General features: G+C 43.5%; 6 protein-coding genes across 6 annotated transcripts; all 6 read left to right on the top strand.

The window, feature by feature from the left end:
- Positions 1–1,175: 1,175 nt before the first annotated feature.
- LOC122651657 (probable glutathione S-transferase) lies at positions 1,176–15,309 on the top strand. The gene is made up of 4 exons (XM_043845136.1): positions 1,176–1,187; positions 10,092–10,095; positions 14,555–14,884; positions 14,974–15,309. The coding sequence occupies exons 3-4, from the start codon at positions 14,570–14,572 to the stop codon at positions 15,229–15,231; spliced, it is 573 nt and encodes a 190-aa protein (XP_043701071.1). The 5' UTR covers positions 1,176–1,187; positions 10,092–10,095; positions 14,555–14,569; the 3' UTR covers positions 15,232–15,309.
- LOC122651658 (probable glutathione S-transferase) lies at positions 7,045–7,918 on the top strand. The gene is made up of 2 exons (XM_043845137.1): positions 7,045–7,370; positions 7,567–7,918. The coding sequence occupies exons 1-2, from the start codon at positions 7,050–7,052 to the stop codon at positions 7,915–7,917; spliced, it is 672 nt and encodes a 223-aa protein (XP_043701072.1). The 5' UTR covers positions 7,045–7,049; the 3' UTR covers position 7,918.
- Positions 8,964–9,287, top strand: LOC122651128 (probable glutathione S-transferase parC). Its single transcript, XM_043844453.1, has one exon. It carries the CDS (start codon positions 8,964–8,966, stop codon positions 9,285–9,287), a length of 324 nt encoding a protein of 107 aa, XP_043700388.1.
- LOC122651127 (probable glutathione S-transferase) lies at positions 12,468–13,237 on the top strand. The gene is made up of 2 exons (XM_043844452.1): positions 12,468–12,788; positions 12,896–13,237. Exons 1-2 carry the CDS (start codon positions 12,468–12,470, stop codon positions 13,235–13,237), a joined length of 663 nt encoding a protein of 220 aa, XP_043700387.1.
- A 3,715-nt stretch (positions 15,310–19,024) lies between the features above and the next one.
- Positions 19,025–19,798, top strand: LOC122651653 (glutathione S-transferase U25-like). Its single transcript, XM_043845134.1, has 2 exons — positions 19,025–19,359; positions 19,454–19,798. The coding sequence occupies exons 1-2, from the start codon at positions 19,045–19,047 to the stop codon at positions 19,796–19,798; spliced, it is 660 nt and encodes a 219-aa protein (XP_043701069.1). The 5' UTR covers positions 19,025–19,044.
- Positions 19,799–21,460: 1,662 nt separating this feature from the next.
- LOC122651650 (glutathione S-transferase U22-like) lies at positions 21,461–22,402 on the top strand. Its single transcript, XM_043845132.1, has 2 exons — positions 21,461–21,822; positions 22,027–22,402. The coding sequence occupies exons 1-2, from the start codon at positions 21,508–21,510 to the stop codon at positions 22,369–22,371; spliced, it is 660 nt and encodes a 219-aa protein (XP_043701067.1). The 5' UTR covers positions 21,461–21,507; the 3' UTR covers positions 22,372–22,402.
- Positions 22,403–23,751: the final 1,349 nt, after the last annotated feature.

Raw genomic sequence — 23,751 nt, 5'->3', positions numbered from 1 at the left:
GAAGCAAGGAAGGTCAAGATCCAAGCTGCCAAGTACACCATTATCGACGGAGTGCTCTACAAAAGAGCAATCTTGGCCCCTCTTCTCCGATGCCTTGGATCGAAGGGAGCTGAGTATGCCTTGGCCGAAGTGCATGAGGGAATATATGGGAGTCACATGGGTGGCCGAGCTCTTGCATCAAGATACTTCGGCAAGGATTCTATTGGCCAAGAATGAAAGAAGAGGCCATGAGGTATGTGAAGACATGCGAGAACTGCCAGCTGTTTGCACCAATCCTGAGCCGACCAGCAACAAAGTTGACCCCAATGTTGAGCCCAATCCCTTTCGCTATGTGGGGAATGGATATTCTCGAAGATTTCACCCCAGAAACGGGAAACAGGAAGTACGTGGTAGTGGCGATCGATTACTTCACCAAATGGGTCGAGGCCGAGCCCCTTGCAACCATCACCGAGAAGAACATGGAGAAATTCTTCCGAGATAAGGTCATCTACCGGTTCGGAATACCGAAAGTACTCATCACAGATAATGGCACGTAATTCAACAACCCGGCCTTCCGAGAGTTCTGCGAATACTTCTACATTGACTTCTGACCCGTCTCAGTAGCTCATCCACAAGCAAATGGACAAGTAGAAGTGTCTAACCGAACATTACTCACCGGCATTAAGAGAAGGTTAGATGAGGCCAAAGGAAGATGGGTGGAAGAGCTCCCAAGTGTCCTATGGGCATATAGGACGACAGCAAGAACACCAACCGGGGAGAGCCCTTTTCGCCTCGCTTATGGGACCGAAGCCCTCGCCCCGGTCGAAATTATGGCGTCGTCGTACCGAGTGCTCAACTTTAATGAGAAGACCTATGAAGATGGACTGAGAGCCAACATGGACTTCCTCGACGAAGTTCGAGAAAATGCACTACTCCGGAACACGACATACCAACAGAGGACGACAAAGTGCTATGACTCAAGAGTAAAAGAGCGGCACTTCCGTCAAGGGGACCTTGTCCTCAGCAAGCTTAGTGCATCCCAGCCAAGGCAGCAAGGAAAGTTAGCACCAAACTAGGAAGGCCCATACATAGTATCTAAGCAAATTCGCCCCGGGACGTATCTCTTGCAGACTTCGGGGGGCAAGAAGGTACCAAGACCTTGGAACTCAAAAAATTTGAAGAAATTTTTTCAATAACTGAGCATGCTTGTATTCGGCTTCAGCCCCGACGTTTGATTCAATGAAATAAAGTCTTTCTCCACCACTTAACGTATTTGCAAGCTCCTAAATCAAAGTCGTCAGACCAATCCTCATAGACTTGGCCGACCTCAAAGACTGGGCCTCATAGGTCAGAAACCAAGTCGTAAGACCGGTCCTCATAGACCTGGCCGACCTCAAAGATTGGCCCTCATAGGTCGGCAACCAGGTCGTAAGACCGGTCCTCATAGACCTGGCCGACCTCAAAGACCGGCCCTCATAGGTCGGCAACCAGGTCGTAAGACCGGTCCTCATAGACCTGGTCGACCTCAAAGACCTGCCCTCATAGGTCGGCAACCAGGTCGTAGACCGGTCCTCACAGACCTAGCCGACCTCTCAAGAGCAAACTCCCCCCCTTTTTGGCCGAGCCTAACAAAGTTTGAAACTAAGCAAAGGCATTATGCTCAGCCAGGAAGGCTACTCGGCCACGCGTCCGCTTATATGATAGCCGGTCCAATCGGACCGATGGGAATGGCGAATTAACTACCCAAAAGCGAAGGTCACCTTGACTTCGGGCATGGCATGGCCGAACCGCCGACCACGTGAAGCATGGGTAAAAAATAGACAAGTCCCTAAGCTCGGCTAGCGGAACGAGTCGTCAGTTCGGCCACAACCTCAAATGGAACAACATACACAAAGAAAAGAAGGTTAAGAATGCCGAGCTAAAACACTTGGGCAAATTCCGCAAAAATAGATTTTTATTCGATGGGATGTCGGCATGGTTACAATGAGCGGCCAAAAAAAAAAAAAAAAATTTTACATCTTAATCTCTCGATGACTGGAGCGACTCTGACATCCATGGCGATAGGCTCGGGGGTCTTGGGGTTCAAAAGGTTCCTCAAGGGTAAAAATAGACAAGTCCTAAGCTCGGCTAGCGGAACGAGTCGTCAGTTCGGCCACAACCTCAAATGGAACAACATACACAAAGAAAAGAAGGTTAAGAATGCCGAGCTAAAACACTTGGGCAAATTCCGGCAAAAATAGATTTTTTATTCAGTACAGGTTGACTGCTCGGCATGGTTACAATGAGGCCAGTTCGGCCCCCAAAAAAAAAAAAAAAAAAAAAAAAAAATTTTTACATCTTAATCTCCTCGGCGATGGACTTGGAGGCGACCTCGGTGACATCCATGGCGATAGGCTCGGCGAGGGGGTCTTGGGGTTCAGCGTCAAGGGCGAAGAGGTCGGTCTGCGTAGGTTCCTCAAGGGGCAGAGCCTGGGTGACCTCGGCTCCCTCCTCATCTCCCAACTCCCTGGCAAAGGTAGTGGCGTCATCATCAAAACGTCAGAGATCGAGATCGGGATAGACCGCCTTGATCTCGGCCAAGAGATCAGCCCGACCTGCCTCAAAACCTTCGGTGTAGGGAGGTTTCCTGATCTCATGGCACACATCAGCGTACTCCTTCGACTAGAGATAGTCGCTGATCGCCTTGTCCCGAGCCATGGCCAGGTCCTCCTTGGCCTTCTCCCTCGCCTCGGCGAGCTGAGCCTGCAGAGCCCGAACCTTCTCTTTCTGCCTGATCACCTCGGCCTGAGAGCTCTCCACTTCGGCTTCGGCGGCAGTAAGCTTCTCTTGGGTCTCTCGACTCCTCTGAACGACATCCTGGGCATCCTGGTAGGCTTTCTTGCACTGGAAGCCCAAGGAGTGGTTCTCGGTCAAGAGCCGCTCAAAACGAAGCATGGTCTCCACTGCCTTGGCGAAGCCCTGCAAAAAAGCATGAGAACAAAAGTCAGGACAGGCTACAAAGGTCGGACCTAATCACAAGAGCCGACCAGGAAACTCACCATGTTGAAGTCCTGAAACAGGGTGGAGAGGAGCTCAGGGTCGGACAGCGCCTCGAGCTTCTCCCTGTTAGCCAGCAACCGACCTGCGTCCATCCATTCCTTGGCATGTGCGGCTGACGTCAATGCCGAGTCCCCTGGGAAGAGGCGCCAGGTCGGCCTCACAGGAACGTTGCTGGTCAAGGCCCTCCCCAAGACATATCGGGAGATGTTGGGGGGTGAAGCCACGGGCGGAAGGCCACCACTCGTCAGATTGACCGAGAGCTTCTGACGCTTGATATCTTTCGGTGGGCTCCTCTCGCCTTTTCGGCCCTTCCCTTTCCTCGGAGACCCCGCTGGACCCGTACTCTTCTCAACCTCAAGGCCGACCACAACATCTGGCGGGCTCGGCAACACGGCCTTGCCCTTGGGGGCCTTGGAGGACTGGCCCCGGGACTTCTTCTCAGCATTTTTCTTCCTTCGATCCGCAAGGGTCTCGGCCCTTAGCCGAGCAGTATCCATAGGGGGAATGTGGCCGACCACTGCAAGAGAAACCAAACATAAAAAATAAATCGAAAAAGAAAAGAAGACTAAGTAAAGGGGTCAGCTCGGGCAACAGAGACGGGCTCAGCTCGGGCTCCTACCAGGGGTCATATGCCACCTCTGAAGAAACCCCTCGTCCTGAAGCTGGAGGACATCGAGGGGCGGACGCTGGGGGATCAAGTCAAGCGAGGTCAGCTCATTCTCGGTCAGGGGTAGTACCCTGTTGACATAATTCAAGTGGATCTCCTTCCACTTGGCTCGGAGAGGGTTGTTTGGGATCGAAGCAAAGAAAAAGCGAGGCTTCCAATGGTTATTGAAGCTCGACGTGCCGACCAAAAACTTGTGGCCGCCCAGGGATGCACTCTTCCCAGATCGGCGACTGAAATAATACCACCCCTTTTCTGGAGACTTCTTCAAGAAGAAGAGCCGAGAAAAAAGTGCCACGCTTGCGCCTCGGCCCATCTCGTAAAATAAGGCATAGAAGTCGTACACGGCCAGCCAAGAGTTCGACACCAGCTGACCCGGGGACAGATGGAAATGGTCCAAGATCTGGTCCACCAGGACAAGGACAGGGAGCCTGAACGCATACTTGAAGGGCAGCTTGTACAAAGCCACCTCGTCGGGCCTGATGTAGCAGGCCATCTCCCCTGGGTTAGGAGCTCGGAGCTGAATGTCCTCGGGGATGGCATAGGTCGTCCTCAGATAGTCGAGGTCGGCATCCTTGATCGTGCTCGGAACGATGCCGACACTCCCTTCTTCGAGCTCATGGGTGTCAGCGGACGAGCTGACCGATCCAACCCCCACTTCGGAAGAATCTCCCTCACTTGACTCCTCATCGGATGAGGACGACCCAGAGTTCTCGGCTTGATCCGTGGCAATTGGCTGGGCCGCGTGGTAGAACTCCAGGAGCAACGAAGGCTCGGCCACCTCGGCCTGACGAGGCTCTACTACATCGGGCTCATCCGAAGTCGAGCCCAACAAGTCTATGGTGGGAGAACGAGCGGGGAGCTCTCGGCTCGGACTAGCGCCCTCTGTCGCCCCGGCGAACAGCTCGCCCATGAGACTACTACCAACTAAAATAATGGGCGGAGAAGACTTACTGGTTGAAGAAGAGCTGAGGGTGAGCTGAGTACGGACGAAGCAAAGGCCGAGCTGATCACAAACCAGTAAACACCGAGCGCTACAGAGCTGAAGAATCCGAGCTTGTCGAGAAGTCAATAACTTAGAGCAGTGAAGAATGAATAGTTAGGAGTCGCCTATTTATAATTCTTGGGTTGAACTGATCCAACGACCGAGCAAAGCTCAGCATAATTCAACGGCCCAGATCAAAAGACGTTTCGAATTCCCGAGCCTGTCATAATGACTCTGCTGACGTGGCACTGACACCCAACCGTCAGACCGTGCAACGTCAAATCCACGGCAAAAAATAAGCTCGGCTCGACAGCAAAAATCTTCCAGACAAGCAGACATGGAAACTTCACTCATCAGTGTCGAGCCGACCCCTGATGAGTGGGGGGGGCCTGTGATGAGGCATAAAACACCCCACCTATCAGAGGCTGCCACATGGCCGACCTGACCTCAGTCCGAGAACCGAATTGAGCCGAGCAAAAAACTGGGCCGACCCCATCTCCGATAAAGTCACCTGACAGAGTCAGACTCGCACAAGCTAGCCGGTGGCTGAGGCCGAGCTCTGAGCCGAGCTCACACAGGTTAGCCATAAACCCCTGGCCGAACTGACTGCCAAGGCCAACCTCCTAGGCCGACCTCCGAGGCCGAGCCCTCCTCCACAGAAGCTACCATAGTGCCCCACCGGGGATCGCGGGGCCACGTCAACACATCCCGAGAATCACGGGATAAGGATCGAGCCACGATCCTAGCGCAATACGAAATCACACTTTACATGGACTCTTACCTTAATAAGAGCCCGACCCCGAAAATAGCTCTCTACTCCGCTCTACGCGAGAAAGCCTTCCAAAAGAAGGACTCCTACCATACTAGGACTCTCCCAACCGCCTCATCTCATCCTCACTCTATAAATACCCAGGTATGGAGCACCATTCCTCATCTTGCTTTTCACTACGCAGTTACGCTGTTGCACTGGTGATCTAACTTTAGCATCGGAGAGTCCTAGGCCGGAGCCACACCGGTTCTCTTGTGCTCATCACTTGGTCTTTGAAGGCTCATCCGTGGGCGAACCAAGCATCGGAGATTTCCACACGCAACATACCCTAATTTAAAATATTCAAAAGTGGTGGAGATCGAGAGGACTTGGTTCCTGTCCAGCACTCTGCTCGGGCTGCACATGTAGCGTTGGACAGAGTGAGGCGTTAAAAGACCGCCTCACCCCTGCCCGAGCGCCTTGCCCGAGCAAGGGTGAGGCGGTCTTTTCACGCCTCACTCTGTCTAGCGCTGCACATGCAGCCCGGGCAGGGTGCTGGACAGGATCTTTTTGGAGATCGAGGTGCTAGCTCAGCTGGAATGGGCTAGTGCGGTAGTCACTTAGGCTTGGTGAGTTCTCGGGTTTGAACCTCATTTCCACATTCATCATCCACCTCTATATCTCCCTTTTTTCTCCCACGAAATCTGATTGAGTTTGGTATTGGTTGATACCGATCTGGATCACCTAGAGTCGATCATCAGGATTAGCCAGTGATTTTTAATAAAAATTGATTTTTATCATTTTTTGAACCCTTGGGTCGTACCAGCAGATCGATATTGGATCGATCAATATTCAGATCGGCCTCAACCGATACCAATCTAATCCCAAAATTACAAACCACGGTCCCCCCCATCTCCCTGATACAATAATGTGTGTGAAATTACCGATGCACCCCTGATCATTTCCGAGGTTCCAAGAGAAGGTGCGATGATCATTTTGCATGCCCCAGTATCAAGGCGCATGGGCGGCATGTCTGACGTAATGGGTGACTTTATTTCTCCCATTTAATAATTTAATAATCATATAAAAGAGAAAACACTGTAGATACCTTGAGCACCACTCTTTTGACATACCATTGATTATTATGGGATTGTTTTTGGATTATCGCACCCCTCATATCATAACGTTGCATACCAAGCCAGAATACGTTTGGTTCGAAATCAAACTTTGAAGTCAGCGCTGATGTCTAAAGGTTCTTTCTTTCTTTGTTTTTTTTGAATTTGTGTATCCATCCTCTGCAAGTCACAACCCAACCGCAAAAACAAGTTCTATTCAATTCATGGATGATGACGCAACGGATGATGAACATCAGCACTGCTAGAGATCGAAGTTTCTAGAAATAAAATAAAGAACTAATTAATTAACATGGAATGCAAGAAGAGACAATTTTGTTACTTGGGGGTTAATTTAAGTAAGTTTCAGATCCAATTAAATCTCTATAAATACACCCCTTCAGCTACATGGTTTAACACACACAATACAAACCAGCATCATAAAAGCTTCAATTCCAACAAATTAAGCTTCTATTCTATTTTCAATTTGTGCTACGCTTGATCGATCGGATTCAGTAACAAATGGCAGACGAGGTGGTTTTCTTGAATGCAGGGGCCAGCCCCTTTGGGATGAGGGTGAGAATCGCCTTGGCTGAGAAAAGTGTGGAATACCAATACAGGGAGGAGAGTCTCCAAGACAAAAGTCCTCTTCTGCTGCAGATGAACCCAATTCATAAGAAGATCCCTGTCTTGATCCATAATGGAAAACCCATCTGTGAGTCTCTCCTCATTGTTCAATACATTGACGAGACATGGAAGGACGACAAAGCTCCTCCATTGTTGCCTTCTGATCCTTACCAACGTGCCCAGGCCAGATTCTGGGCTGACTACATCGACAAGAAGGTACTTACTTAATTCTCTTACTCTAATTAATCTATGCTTGCATCATCATCATCGATCATCTTTTCTTTCTTAGTTGAGTTTTCATTACACCTGGGAATTCGTCTGTTAGTTAGGAAATATGATCTCAAACCAATTAGAACTTTTGAGATAGAAACTTTACATGGTATATATCTTCTTTATTTGTGTGAAATTGCAGGTTTTCAGTAGTATGAGGGGAATATTGTGGAGCCCGAAAGGAGAAGAACAAGAGAAGGCTAAGAAGGAATTCATAGAGGAATTGAAGGTCATGGAAGAAGAACTTGGAGACAAGGCTTACTTTGGAGGTGACAATTTTGGGTTCGTGGATTTAAGTTTTGTGCCCTTCTACACCTGGTTTTATGCCATGGAGACCTTTGTCAATGTCAGCGTAGAGGCAGAGTGCCCAAAGTTGATTGAATGGGGCAAGAGGTGCATGGAGAAGAAGGAAAGTGTGGCTAAGTCCCTTCCTGATTCACTCAAGATCTATGATTTCGCTCTTCAAATGAGAAAGAAGTTAGGTGTGGATTAGATATCCTATTTAGATGGGGGGACCGGTACAGAGGAGTACTAGCTAGTGTGTGAATCTTGGATTTCAAATAAAGTTCCTCTTTTGAATTTTTTTTTTTTTTTTTTTGGTTCTCTTTTCTTCCTGTTAGAGTATAGTGGGAATAAGCGCTAGAATAGTTGAAACTGGCCGAGGGCAGGTCATTAACTCATCAGATCATGGGGGAGTCCTAATTCCCACATATTATTGTAATCATGGTTAATAAAATCATAGTTAAATTTTATCTTAAGAAAATCCTTACTATGTAGTATGTAGACGTTCCTATCTTACTTTCTTATTCATACAAGTCCTTTCTACAAGGTTAGAGAACCCTAACCGTCCCTCTAAGGTCTGCACATGTGCGGTAGTCAATAAGAGCATGTACAAAGGCATCATAGGGGGACGGGATTTCCGTCTTTCCATGGGAATGAGGCGATCATTTTGCATCGATGAAATTTTCCTGTGACATTGCTACTAGGCTGACAACCAAGGAAATGGGATCTCAAAGGGTATTTTAAAAATATTAAAATCAAAGAGAGTATTTACGAACCCAAAGGGGAAGTCAATTATTCCATTTCCTTGATTGCTAGCCTTGTAATAGTAATTTTTTCTTTCCATTTCGCACCCCATGAGTCTAGGTGCACTGGTGCAAGGTAAAAGGATGGTTAGCATTCTTTTTTGTTAAAAACAAATTTTTATTAAAAAAAAAAATGAAGTAAATATGTCCAATCTAACCTGATTCAATTCAAGACAAACCAAATCAGTACAGACAAATTCTCTGCTCCATTTCCTACCCGACCCATTTCCCCAAGTCCCTCTATTAGGGGGGATGGACCCCACCCGAGCAGTGTGTTCGGGCGATAGGGTGATCATTTCCCCCTAATTAGACGGGGAAATGGGTACTGAGTATCGGTTGAAACCGATCCTAATCCGACTCCCGAGAACTTGAACCTTGTAAACAATGGATACCACGTGTCTTCTTTATCGATTGTTGTGTGAAGTTGCAGATTTACATCAGCAAAATGGGAATAATGAGGAGCCCAAAGGGAGAAGAACAGGAGAAGACTCAGAAGGAATTCATAGAAGAGTTGAAGGTGATGGAGGGAGAACTTGGAGACAAGCCCTACTTTGGAGGTGACAATTTTGGGTTCTTGGATTTGAGTTTTATGCCATTCTACATCAGGTTTAATGCGATAGAGACCTTAGTCAATTTAAGCGTAGAAGCAGAGTACCCAAAGTTGATTGCATGGGCCAAGAGGTGCTTGCAGAAGGAGAGAGTGTCCCAATCCCTTCCTGATTCACTCAAGGTCTATGATTTCGTTTCTCAAATGAGGAAGAAATTTGGTGTGGATTAGATGAGGCCAGTGTTGAAATCTTGGATTTCAGATCATGTAGCAGAATTTTGTAACTTTTTTTAGTATTTTTCAAATAAAGAAACTCTTGAATTGTGGTGATGTGAATTTTTTTTTCTTTCTCATTTCTTCCTGTTAGAGATTGATCATCTGTTGCAATTCGATCTCCTATGATGGAAACCCATCGATTGTAAGGCTAGTGAATGTAAGGGAGAAAAAAAATTCATATAGTGTTGAATATTTGTAAGCTTACTAAAATTTATTCTACGAATTTTTTTTTATGTTTTATGTTTGTATTAGTTAGAACACGGTGGACTGCTTAGCATATGCTAGTGTCTCCTTGTGTCTGATATCTGTTCTCGTATACAATAAAGACACATAAGTCATTTTAGAGGAGGGAGGAGAATGATAGGCACAAGATGGGTAGATTCACAAGAGTATCGAATCCTTACCTCAAAACCCGTCTAACAAATATAGAGAAATTCCAACACCTTTAATTCTCTATATCCCTTGACAAAGAGAACACCGTCACACTGCAATTCACAAGAACCCCCAAAAAACCTTCTCCACTTGTGCTCAAAAGAAAAATGAAAAGAAGACGAGTTTTCTTCTCACAAAATCGAAATTTTAGGACCGAGGCCAAGTCTGGGTCAGGCCATGGTTGATGTTTGGGGTTGAACCCATCCAGGCCCGGCCCAATCCTGCATATTTAATATAAAATAAATATAAGCGTATAAATCCTCTGTGGTACTAGACAAAATCACGACTACCGGGCGTTTTTTTCACTTTTTTGTCCATCCGCCGCAGTGCTGCTCATTCCTCCCGCTCTTCACCATCACGACCGTGGCCCAGTCACAAGACATGTATTCTCTCTCTGTGTGGTTTCCGTCACTGTGGGACGTGGGAGGGTCATAATGTACACACCCTTACCTCTGCTTTCACAGAGAGGCTGTTTCCATACTCGAACCCATGACCACTTGATCACAATGGAACAACTTTTACGATTGCACCAAAGCCCGCCCGCCTGCCCGCCCTCTTAATGGTTTCATGTAGATTCTTTTAAAACATGTACATTACTAAGTTGTCTGTCATCATGATTCTTGCTTTTTCTCTCTTTACAATATGACAAACATCCACATTCTCTCTTCCCAATTCTGGAGGAAATGTTTCTGCTTTTTCCTTCCCTGTTGCATCTGTTTTTTGAATCAGACGCTTAAAAGAAAAAATTGAGTTAAAATGGATTCAGGGTGTTAGAAGTGAAAGAAGGTTGAAGCTGAAGAGAGGAAGAAGAAGAAGAAGAAGGAGGACACAGGGTTTTAAGTGGTTCGGTTATTTGTAACCTACGTCCACTGTAATGTTGTTTTTCTCACTTATTTAATTCCTTGCTAATCCTCCCTTTATATAGATGTTGAGGAGAATTAGAGGATTGAAATACATAGGGCTGAGTACAAGGTAATTGTGTTAATCGAGAACACTGTTGTGCATTATCTTTGAGCCTTGGAGATATGGATGATGATTCATCAACCGATCTGGATTGCTGTGGTGAGGTTGAGAGAAGAGTTGTAGTTGCACAGCTATTCCTTGAACCGTTATCACATGTGGGATTAGAGTTGGACTCTGATCTGTTAATCACCGGAGATAATTTCGCATCCTTATTGTTTACATGCCCCTTCAAGCACAAGGTGGGCTGAACCTTGAGCTTGGATAACATATGGGTGTACCGCTTAGTAGATAACGCCTTTGTAAAAATGTCCGCAATTTGGTCCTTGGTGGAAATAAACCGAACAGTGAGATCGCCCTTGGCAACTTTATCTCGGACGAAGTGGAAATCAATTTCCACATGCTTTGTGCGGGCATGAAAAACTGGGTTTGCAGTTAAGTATGTGGCTCCAACATTGTTGCATCAGAGGACTGGTGCCTGTGCCATGTAGATACCAAGTTCCTTTAGAAGAGATTGTAGCCAGGTGAGTTCAGCGGCTGCATTTGCGATGGCTCGGTACTCAGATTCTGTACTCGACTGTGCCACAGTTGCCTGTTTACGAGCACTCCATGAAATGAGATTGGTGCCGTGATAAATAGCAAAACCACCCCTTGATTTTCTGTCATCTGGGCAGCCAGCCCAGTCAGCGTCAGAATATGCAGAGAGCTGCAAGGTGGGCCGCTTGTGGAGATAAAGACCATGATCAACAGTCGCATCCTTATCATTAACACAGGGAAAAAAAAAATATGGTCAAGGTCAATGAGGGATAACTAGGCAGGCATGGGCTGACTTGGGCCTAGATTGTCCTTATATTTTTGGCCCAATTAAATTTTGGGCCGAGTACACACCATCGTGTCTAAACCCATCTGCCTGGCCAACGGCTATATACCACAATTTGTTGGCATTGGTGATTAGTATGTGTTTGGGTTCTTTCTATAAACCTAAAGATAGCCTATCCCCATTAAGCCGAGTACAATTGTCATGTGGCATCTGAATTGGTACCCAAAACATTACGAGATTGAGATTTTAAAATTCTTTTATCAAAAAAAAAGAAATTTCTATAATATTGTAGTATTGGTATTATCATTAATTTGATGCTTTGATATAAAAATAATCAAATTTTGAAGAGAATATATAGAATATTGAAGAGTGATGCCCAAGTTAATCTCCTTCCACTTAAACAACTAAGCAAGCAGTTGCTTCAAAGCAGCTAGCATTTATTGATCAAGTTTTCCTTCAGCCATGGTAAACGGATTCTTATTTACTATGGGATTTTAAATATGCGCAAGAGGGTATTTTGAAGAATATACTAAAATCCTATAGGAGTTTAGGAACCCTAAGCTGGAGTGATAGAACCTTAATTCACTGTGTGGTGAAGTCTCCACAATTTAAAACCCAAAGATGGCAGCTCCCCAATGACCGTGTCTCCTGCTCTAAATATAATTATTTTCTCTCCCCAAAGACATAAAATAAAGAACTATCCGTTACTTGTACTGAGTTAATTAAGTTTTTTCAGATCAAACTAAATCTCTATAAATACACTCAAAAGCTACTTGCATTAATACACACAAGACAAGACAAGACAAGACAAACCAGCCTCATCAAGCTATCTAGCTTCCACAATTAAAGCTTCTAGGGATTCTTTCTTTTCCTTCTATTATCTTTCTGGAGTGGGCTTCTGTTACATTTGAGATTCAGTAACAATGGCTGACGAGGTCGTTCTCTTGGATTTCTGGCCCAGCACTTTTGGGACGAGGGTCAGAATCGCCTTGGTTGAGAAAGGTGTAGAATACCAATTCGTTGAGGAGAGCCTCCAAGATAAGAGTCCTCTTCTGCTGCAGATGAACCCAATTCATAAGAAGATACCTGTCTTGATCCATAATGGAAAACCCATCTGTGAATCTCTCCTCATTGTTCAATACATTGACGAGACGTGGAAGAACGGCAAAGCTCCTCCATTGTTGCCTTCTGATCCTTACCAACGTGCCCAGGCCAGATTTTGGGCTGACTACATCGACAATAAGGTACTTACTTCAGTCTCTTACTCTAATCTATGCTTGCCTATTAAGTATCTTCTCTTTCTTAGTTTTCACTGATATCAAGTATTCTTTATGGATTTGTGAAATTGCAGATTTACAGCTGCATAGGGGGAATAATGAGGAGCTCAAAGGGAGAAGAAGAACAAGAGAAGTTCAAGAAGGAATTTATAGAGGGATTGAAGGTGATGGAGGGAGAACTTGGAGAAAAGCCCTACTTTGGAGGTGACAATTTTGGGTTCTTGGATGTGAGTTTTTTACCTTTCTACAGCTGGTTTTATACGTTAGAGAAACTTGCCATGAATTTAAGCGTAGAGGGGGAGTGCCCAAAATTGATTGCATGGGCCAAGAGGTGCTTGCAGAAGGAGAGTGTAGCTAAGTCCCTTTCTGATCCACTCAAGATCTATGATTTCGTTCTTCAAATGAGTAAGAAGTAGAGGGAGATCATAAAGAGGGTGCATGAGAATCTTGGATTTCAAAGCAATGTAGCAGAATTTTGTACTTTTTTGGTTTTTTTTATTTTTATTTTTTCAAATAAAGATCTTCCTGTGCTTTTGGGAATGTGAATTTTCTTCTCATTTCTTCCTGTTATAGTGTGTAGTAGGAGTTAGGGCTAGAACAGTTGAAACTGGAGACCGGACTTTGGACTTTGTTTTTGGGGAGACCTCCTTCCCACATATTATTGTAACCATACTAATGATCCATTGGTCCGAGGAGATCCGAGTCTAGTTTAGGTGGCGTCGGGGTCCCCTACTTCCACCCTGCCCATAATGCCGTGTGCATCTCACACAGCAAAGCACGAAAAGATCGCCTCACCCTTGCCTGAGCTCGTTGCCCGAGCAGGAATAAGGCGGTCTTTTCCACCGTGCTGTGTGTAGGGCGCATGACAATAGGGGCAGCTCAAAAGTAGAGGTTCCAGATCCGTTTTGTGGGTGCAGTGCAGCAGTTCGAAGTGAAGACGTCAATACCTGACAACTCAGATATCCAATGGTCCGAACTCATTGACTTTGATTTTTTTTATTCTTCTCAAATTGAGCACCATTGGATGTCCGAGCTGTCATATGTTGGCATCTCCACCCCAAACCGCAGTGCACACTTTTAGGGAGTTGGGTTGGATTATTATACTATATAAGAGGTGCCTTCTTCTCTATTCCTTTTTTGTTTTCAAATCTAGGTGTGGAAATTGAGATGTATAAAACTTTGATAATTGATAAATGGGTATGCAAATTCCCCCCGCCCCCCCCAAAAAAAAAAAAAAAAAAAAAAGTGCAGGCAAAGGCAATTATGATCTGATAATAAGATCCAAATGGAGGTAGATTGGGTTAACTTTGGGTCGTGTGGTTACCTTACCTTACATAACTCATTTGAAGTACTAGTAGCATGGGAGGCTGATAACTGGCAAGAATTAAAAGAAAGAGGTTTCGAGATGTTTGAACTGAACTTCCTAGTTACTTCTTTTGCTGACAAATCGCAATTTACTCATACATATTACACACACCCCAAAAATGAAATTCTGACTTATATCTCGTGGATATCTCCCTGGCGCAAGACACGATAAAATCACTTCAGAAGACCCTAGAAATCACCATGAAGGCTCCAGTTTCTACTGGGTTTCATCCCAATCAAACTTATCCTTTGCAAGCAAAGGCTATTTAAATCAACCCAGTCGCACCCAGTCGATACACAGCACTACAGCAAAAACTTCATTCTCTTGCTTGCTTCTGTTGTTCAAGCTAGTCTGCTAGCTAGACTACTGAGTTTCAGTAACAATGGCAGATGAAGTAATTGTGTTGGATATGTGGGCTAGCCCTTTTGGGATGAGGGTGAGAATTGCGTTAGCTGAGAAGGGTGTGAGGTATGAACACAGAGAAGAGAATCTTGAAAACAAAAGCTCTCTTTTGGTGAAGATGAACCCAATCCATAAGAAGATCCCTGTGTTGATCCATAATGGGAAACCCATCTGGGAATCTCTCATCATTGTTCAAAACATCGACGAGGTTTGGAGGGACAAATCTCCTCTGTTACCCTCTGATGCATACCAGCGAGCACATGCCAGGTTCTGGGCTGACTACATAGACAAGAAGGTATATTCATATTTAATTAAATTTCTTGAGCTTTAATTTATTCATGTGTTGTTGATTTATATTGATTTGTGCCCCAAATTAAATTGCAGGTATATCCGTGTATGAGGGGAATATACAGTGGAAAGGGAGAAGAACAAGAGAAAGCTAAGGAGGAATACATAGAGGTGTTGAAAGTTTTGGAAGGAGAGATTGGAGATAAGCCCTACTTTGGGGGTGAGAGTTTTGGGTTTGTAGATCTGAGCTTAGTAACCTTCTACTGCTGGTTTTACGCAATGGAGGAATTGGGTAACTTTAGGGTTGAAGCAGAGTGCCCAAAACTGGTTGCATGGGCCAAGAGGTTTATGTAGAGGGAGAGTGTCGCCAAGACCCTTCCTGACCAACACAAGGTCCGCGACTTCGTTCTTCGTCTCAGGAGGAAGTTTGTTTCGGAATAGGGAGGCTATGAGACAAATATATTTCAGAGAGAGAGAGAGAGAGCTTTAGATTTCAGGTCATGTAGACACATCTCTGTAAATTTCAGTTTGAATCTGTGTGAATTTGTTCTTCTTTGTGGGGGTACTAGTGTAGGTGATGATGATGATCTATGTATGTATCTATGTATGTATGTATGTAGTATTTTAAAACTTTGTTTCTTTGAAATAAAGAAACTCTTTTGACAATTTGTAGAGCGTTCGAGAGTTTGGGCCTGAATTTTGTTTTTATTCTCTGTACAATGGGATATATAGGCCGACGCTGCTTGACCCAATTTTGACCCAGGTCAATGGATGAAAGTAATTGGGCCCAGGCCCTAGACACAATTAAATTGTAACCAGGCCAAGCGGATGAGTTCACTACCTTATAGGGTTATATCCTAATGATTGAAATTATCACATCATTTTCCAAGGGACAAAAAAATTGAATGCTGGTGTGGATATATATCTACGCTAACTTAATTCTTCAAAGGGCACAGGCCAATGCGCAGGACAGAATGCCAGCTTTCCATCCTCCTGTCTCTAACGTTGATGATAAGTTTACTTTGACCCAGTATTACTCATATGTAACGAATTGGAGCATTCAAAAAATATTCGCCTGATTCTTATGGGCTCTAACATACCTCCCAAGCCCATTTTTAATGGTTGGACTGGGCCTAATTAGCTGTGTTTTAAGGCTACAATCAATATCTGGATTGGGACTACGATAGACCTTTACCCTTACACATGAGTGCTAAAGGTTAAAAAGAATATTGAGAGAGCGTTCTCTGCGAGGAGTGCAGGGGCCATGTGCATACAGCAGTCAAATAAGAGCACACACACTGGCATCTCGAAGGTGGAATTTCCACCTTTCATAGGGGTGGTATGATCATTTCACTCACCCATTGTCTGGGCGGCCCAACCCCCACAACACACCCACACAACATTTTCTTAAAAATATTTAACCAAAGAGAAAGGTAAACCAATATTTAACAACTTGGAACTGTCTGATTCGAATTGTCCCGGAATCGATACGGAGTCAATTGAACTCAATGGGAATCAGCTGGACTAGCCCTGACTCCATTTTACTTGGTCAAACTCCTCTGCTTCCGCTTGCCCCTACTGTCGTGTGCGCCCCACACACAAGCAAGGTGGAATGTGCCGCCTTACCCCTGCCCGAGTGCCTTACCCAAGCAGGGGTAAGACTGTACTTTCCACCATGCTTGTGTGTAAGGGCGCACAGCAGTACCAGGCCGGAAGTAGAGGAGTCGGATCCCATTATGCATATCATTGGATTGAGTTGAAATTGGCATCAATCGATTCCATGTCCAATAGGTCAATTCCAACCCGAGTAAAATACTATATATTTTTCCTCTTAAAAGTTACCCTCCTAAAACGGCGTTTATTCCTTTCAGTTTCATATTGGAAGGAATAGTCAATGACTTGTGAAATTACAGGATCATTCTTAATTTCCAAGGTTCTCAGTACATGAATCTGATGGGCAATGAATCGGGTCCATCTTAATTGTTTCGAGTAGTAGGTCTGCAGAGGGTCTTAAGTATGCTGTCTTAACCCTGTTTTATAAAGAGGTTGTTTTCAAACTCGAACTCACGATCACTTACTCATAATGGAGCAACGTTATCAATGCACCAATCAAGAGATGAGGTTCATATGGTAATTGAATCAAGAGATAGATATTGTTGTGATTCATGACTCGAATCACAACAGATGAGGTTCATATGGTAATTGAATCAAGAGATAGATATTGTTGTCATTTAATATTCCTATCTCAAAAACCTTTTAAGAATAAGATAAGAGACGGTTAAAAGTAGTTTAAGTAGATATAAACTATTAACTTCATGTCAATTTTTCCAACAAAAAAAAACAATTTTATTCACGTCAACAAAATATTGATTGATTGCTTTATTCTAAATAATATTTCATTATAATAATTAAAAAAAATAAATTTTAAAGCAAACTCTAGGTCAGATCTGCAACATTGCGATACGGGTGCAAGGGAATGCCCTTGACCATTCATTAATTTCACCCTGAGATACGTGCAATTTAAGCAGACGAGCCACGCGATTTGAGGAGACGTTTGAAATGTCACTAGTCATACGAGTCATGAATCATGCCTCTGTTACAAGGACACTTATCGGTACGTGAAGGCTTCATCTATGGTTTGTTACGATACGTGTCTTTTTTAATTTTATAAAAACATTTAAGGGGGGAGAGTGTTTTCTTGTCCAATGGGGGAGATTAATTGGGGAAAAAAACCAATCAATAAGAACCCCTTATCCGTTCAATTAATAAGGGATAAGGAAGTCATTTCAAAAGGAGAAAAGAGAGAAACATGGGCTCTAGCGAAAGCTATGTGCCTATGCGGCTGTATCCCTATAGAATCATTTTGCCAATATTTAAAGAGGTCTCTTATTGACACCCCTCAAGGTGATAAATAATTTTGGGAGAATGTTCTCTTTAATGTTCTTTGTGCCGCAGCGCAGCCTATGCCCAGGCACCTGGGCAGCTTATGCGGGGAGCAGGGTGGTCATTGCACCCACCCCCATATGCCTGGGCGTAGGCTGCACTGCGACATAGAGAACAACGCCCCAATAATTTATAATCAAATTTTTTTACCCTAAGGTATAATACATATTTTTTCAAATGAGGATAAATATTATCACTTTACATGCCTATTCGAGAATATGCATGACAATGATACCTTTAGATAATGAATCGTAAAGTACTGTTATTTCAATTTGTTTTTAGAAAAAATCAATTATACTTTACTTTATAAGAATTTTTGAGAATAAGATGAGGAGCAATTAAAAAGTGTAAAATTCTAAATGTACCTATAGGGGTGACATTCACTTCCACATTTAAATACCTTTGTATGCTATTAAAAAGAGTGTTTAGAGGTTCATTTATAAAATAAAAAGTATGTGTGATATTAGGGTACATAATACATATATGAGGGGACTTGATATGGCATGTGGACTCTTACAAAATGTGGGTCTAAAAGTCTTAGTCAGTTTTTTATCAAAAATAAAACTCAATAAAATTCTTAATCAATTTTTCAAAATTCTAAGATATAAACGGGAAGTGGGCCCTGCATTGAAATGTGTGTGTGGGGGGGGGGGGGTATTTGAGATTTTTTATTTCCCAGGGTGTGGGATGTTATTTGGCCCTTCTTATGTCTGGGTGCATGATGCACCTCGATAGTCTTCTTTTTTCCAAAATACATATATAAAGAGAAAACAGTTTTTGTGGCGGAGCATGGCCCTTACGGCCAAACACATAGGGGGTAAAATGACCACCCTACCCCATTAAAGGTGAAAAATGTCTTCCATGTTGATGCTTTGCACACACTCGTTGGCCTGGGGCCATGCTTCCCCCATAGATACATAAATTTATTTTTGGGAAGGGTCTTCAGGCTTGGTCATATAAGGGGAGGGTATTACACTGGCCGGAGCGTCGTGCACTGGATACACCCTTTATCCTTAGGTTGCATTCCATGATGAAATCACTTAGAAGATTTCAGAAATAAAAAACAGCATGAATTGATCCATCCGAGTTAGCAGCTATAAATACACTCAGCGACTGTACACTTCCAAACATCAGTAACCAGATACCGCTCAACCAAAACAAGCTTCTATTCTGTTGTTCAAGGCTTCAAGCATTAATTTCTACGCTGAGAATTAGTAACAAGGAATGGCGGACGAGCTAATTCTTTTGGATTTCTGGCCCAGCTTTTTTGGGATGAGGGCAAGAATCGCCTTAGCTGAGAAAGGAATCGAGTACCAATACAGAGACGAGGACTTTCAAAACAAGAGCCCTCTTCTGCTGCAGATGAACCCAGTTAATAAGACGATCCCTGTATTGATCCATAATGGGAAACCCATCAGCGAATCCCTTATTATTGTTCAATACATTGATGAGACTTGGAAGGACAAATCCCCTCTCTTGCCTTCTGATCCTTACCAACAAGCCCAAGCCAGGTTCTGGGCTGATTACGTTGACAAGAAGGTCTCTCTCTCTCTCTCTCTTTCTCTCTCTCTCTGTAATGTAATATATCTTGCAGTTTTAATCATCTGTCCTTTGGTGTTTTGTGAAATGGCAGGTTTTCACCTCTCTAAGGGCAACATGGAGTACTAAGGGCGAAGAACAAGAAGCAGCTAAGAAGGAATTCATAGAGGTCTTGAAGGTCTTAGAAGGAGAGCTTGGAGACAAGGTTTACTTTGGTGGTGAGAGTTTTGGATACTTGGATGTGAGCCTTGTGCCTTTCTACAGCTGGTTTTACAGCTTGGAGAAATGTGGCAACTTCAGCATTGAAGCAGAGTGCCCAAAGCTGATTGCTTGGGCCAAGAAGTGCATAGAGAGGGAGAGTGTGGCCAAATCCCTTCCTGACTCAGAGAAGGTCTACAACTTAGTTCTGCAATTCAGGAAGAAGATGGGTCTGGAGTAGAAAAGAAACAAAAGTTCTTGGATTTCAAGCCATATAGAAGAAGAGTATTGATGACTTGCTTTTTAGAGGGCTTTGGAGTTTTTATGTTGTTTTAATTTCTTTGGGCTTTGTTCACTTCTGGTTCCCCTGTTTTGTGTTACTCGATCAATGTGTTGTTTTGAAATAAAAGGTTACTTACTTACCCTACCTCTGTGTAACCAATAACCCAGATTGGTTACACTAATTAAGATTGTAACAAGATGGAATTGCTCTGTTCGAGCGATCTGTACGGATGAAAAATGGTATTATGCATCATAATTTAAAAGTTCTATGACATCTTATTCTTTAAAATTTGGTCATTCTCATGCATCCTTTAATATTTTCCCATTTAAGTCCTGACATGTGTTTGGATTGAAACTTGTCCAGGATGGAGCGGAAAGTTTATTTATTTGTTGTCAATTGAAATGCCTCCCCCCATAAAAAAATTAAAACCTATACAGAGATTGCTTTATTAATTATGTAAATTAAGTCAACTTCATAATAAGTATGCTATGAGATAAACTAATAGAAATATGTAATGATGTATAAGATAATAAAATTAAAATGTAGGTTTAAATTTAGGGTAATCTTCGGTAGCATTGTGGCAAGTGAAGTGGATTGTTCCACTATCACTTTTTTTGCCCATATTTTTTATTCGTATTGTTCTATATTTTGAGGATAGTTATAGAAATTTTACATACAAAGAAGATTATACCAAACCCCTACATGGGCTCCTCCCCCTCCCTCTCCGGCAGCTTCATGTCCTCCTCTGTGTTTAGATCTCCCAGTCGCACCTTCCCCGACCCCGGTAGCATGGGCCTCCCGCTTCAGGAATACACGACCAGTTTATCTGCTGGAACCGATCCTCTCTCCCTTCCTTGGCCGGCTCAGGCTATCAGGTTAGGACTTGAGCATCAAAATGGAGCAAATCTAAGGGCTGGACAGATAGATCAGGCCCATCGCTGGCCCAGCCCAAGTTTTATTCCTATCATGTGGTAAGTAAAGTCAGATTTAAAGAAGAGGTTTCGAGATATTCGAACTTTGAAGTCAAAGACTATCAATTAGTAGGGTTTTTTGGGTCACGCAATCTTATATTTTATGCAAAAACCAACCAAACACAATTCTTTTCTTGGATCCCAGGAAATCGTTTTGATGCAATCAGTGACGGAATCACCACAGAAAATACTAGAAAACAAAGAACACCATAATATCTTATTCTCTTCAAGGGCGCTGTTATGCGTGTAGCAGCGCAGCCTGCACCAAGCACATGGGGGTGGGTGCAATGATCACCCTGCCCCTCTATACAGGCTGCCCATGTGTCTAGGCGTAGGCTGCGCTGCAACACAGAAAATATTCTCCATCTGATTTAGGGATGTTGTTTTCTATGCGACAACGTAGCCTGCGCCCAGGCACATGGGGTAGGGTTTGTTTATAAATTCGCTGACCCAATTTTCTTTGGTTAAGATATTGGGATAAGGAATAAAAGCATTAAAAATAAATTTTCTGCGAAGCGATGGAAAGACATTTCAACGTTCAACAACGTCCCAGTACCGAAATTGAGAGAGCAAACTCTTATAAATCCTTACACTCCAAAATTTCTTCACATGCAAATCTATCCAACTACTGCAGTTAAGGGTTGTAGCCATCGTAATTATTTACACCTTCAAGCTCTGCAATTTGTTGTTGAATTAATGGCTGAGGAAGTGACTCTTCTGGACTTCTGGGCAAGCCCATATGGGATGAGATGCAGAATCGCCTTGGCCGAGAAAGGCGTCAACTATGAGCACAAGGAAGAAAATCTCCGGCACAAGAGCCCTTTGCTTCTCCAGATGAACCCTGTTCATAAGAAGATCCCTGTCTTGATCCATGATGGGAAACCCATCTGTGAATCACTGAACATTGTTCAATACATTGATGAAATTTGGAAAGATAACTCTCCCCTGTTGCCTTCTGATCCTTACCAGCGTGCTCAAGCCAGGTTCTGGGCTGATTTTATCGACAAGAAGGTGGGTTCTCTTCTCTACTGCTCTGTTTTTTTTTTCAGTCAAAGTTTTTCTAATTTGCATGAATTTTTTTCACTTGGGGTCCAGCTTTTCATCTAGGACTGAATTTTCAGATGCCCTTTTTTATTTTTCTGAATCTGGGATCCATTATTGTCAAATTGTTATACTGATTAGCTAACTTTTGAGAACTGGGCTTTAAAAATGCAGGCTTTCGAAATGGGGGCAAAGGTATGGAAGACCAAAGGAGAAGAGCAAGAGACAGCGAAGAAGGATTTCATAGAATGCTTGAAACTGTTGGAAGGAGAGCTTGGTGACAAGCCTTACTTCAGTGGTGAGAGCTTTGGGTTCGTGGATGTCAGCCTTATCCCCTTCTACTGCTGGTTCGATGCATGTGAGAATTGTGCCAACTTCAGCATTGAAGCTACTTGTCCAAAGCTGATTTCTTGGGCCAAGAGGTGCATGGAGAAGGAGAGTGTGTCAAAGTCCCTTCCTGAGCCACAGAAGATTTATAAATACGCTCTGTATCTCAGGAAGTTTTATGGGATTGGGTAAGCAGAGAGAAGAGATTGAAATCTGGAATTTCAATTGCACCGTTTTCTTTAGTCTTGGTCGTCTCTGGTGTTCTTGCTTGTGTTCTTTATTATATAGCAATAAATGAATGGACGGCTATCTAGTTTTGGCTAAAATTTAACACGTGAGCAGAGGACTTTAAGGTCTATCAATCCATAAGATTTCATTCTAATCCAATGTGAAATAAATATTTGACCATGACTGAATTATATGGATGACTAGACTAATTTTTTTTTATTTCAAAATAAAAACCAAGCTTCTCTTACATATGGTGAAGAGATTCCTTATTTTTATTATCGTTAGATGGGACTCTAATCCAATGCTTTCTGGCGACTTTCATAAAAACTAAAGTCATCCAATATCCATGTCATTGGTGAATGGTTCTTAAAAATATTCACTATTTCAATGCCTTGAGGAAATTAAACTTGAGTAGACAAAAGAATTGCACCCAAAATGAACACATACATTAAATAAGTGTAGCAATGGTCCAAGTTCAATCCATTCCATACTAAATTACATATATTGGCTCACCTCTCTTGCGTGTCCCTGCTATTAGTTACAGGCTTGTCATTATTCTCAAGTATTATGTGGGACAACTTTAATAATACAGGGCCAATCCGGTCCAGCCTTGCCCAAACATGGTCAATTAGGGTTAGGCCAGGTGAGGGTAAACCCTGGCAGGGTTGGGCCTAGGTCAAGGGTTTGTTAGACCCTGGCAGAGCCGGGCGGGGCTGGGGTAGACTTTAAGACCTCTAGGGTTGGGCTGGAGTTTTAACATGTTTGGCCCAGCCTGGCCCGTTGACACCTCTAGTTTGTAGACATTCCTCATTAATTGTACCATTTTTTACCACGCCATATATATCTGCTATAAAATAAACAAATCATGATCCAACAACGTCTTCGTCAAGATTGTATACATCACCCCACAAGTCAACTGGTCCAGTTGGTTTTTTGTGGGTAGGTTGGGGGTGATCCTAGACTAGATGAGGAACATGAGGTCAAGAACACAAAAGCTCCCAGAGGGTAAGCTCCATTGCACTAGCCTCAAGCCAGTTGTGTTAGCAGCTGGTCCCACTAGTTACCATATGAAAGGAGTTTAGGTTCATTAAACTTAGTCTTGGCCCTTGGGGACCCTCTTCTATGGAAATCAAGGTTTATTTCACTTTTAAGTGAACGGAGAATTTGATGATATGATTGGACTCTTGGAATAGTGAACGTTATTATTAACTCCTATACCCTATGGTACGAAATAAAATATACTTATCAATCCATTATGAGGTTAGACCTCTTGAATTTCCTCCTTATGTAATGGAGGAAGACTCACATGTCCATTCAGGAATCGGTATTGCTCTCTATCGACAC

This window comes from Telopea speciosissima, chromosome 2 (assembly GCF_018873765.1).
Source record: "Telopea speciosissima isolate NSW1024214 ecotype Mountain lineage chromosome 2, Tspe_v1, whole genome shotgun sequence".
NCBI classification, from domain to species: domain Eukaryota; kingdom Viridiplantae; phylum Streptophyta; class Magnoliopsida; order Proteales; family Proteaceae; genus Telopea; species Telopea speciosissima.
The sequence above is the reverse complement of the archived record's forward strand: the minus strand, read 5'-3'. Positions and strand labels throughout refer to the sequence as shown.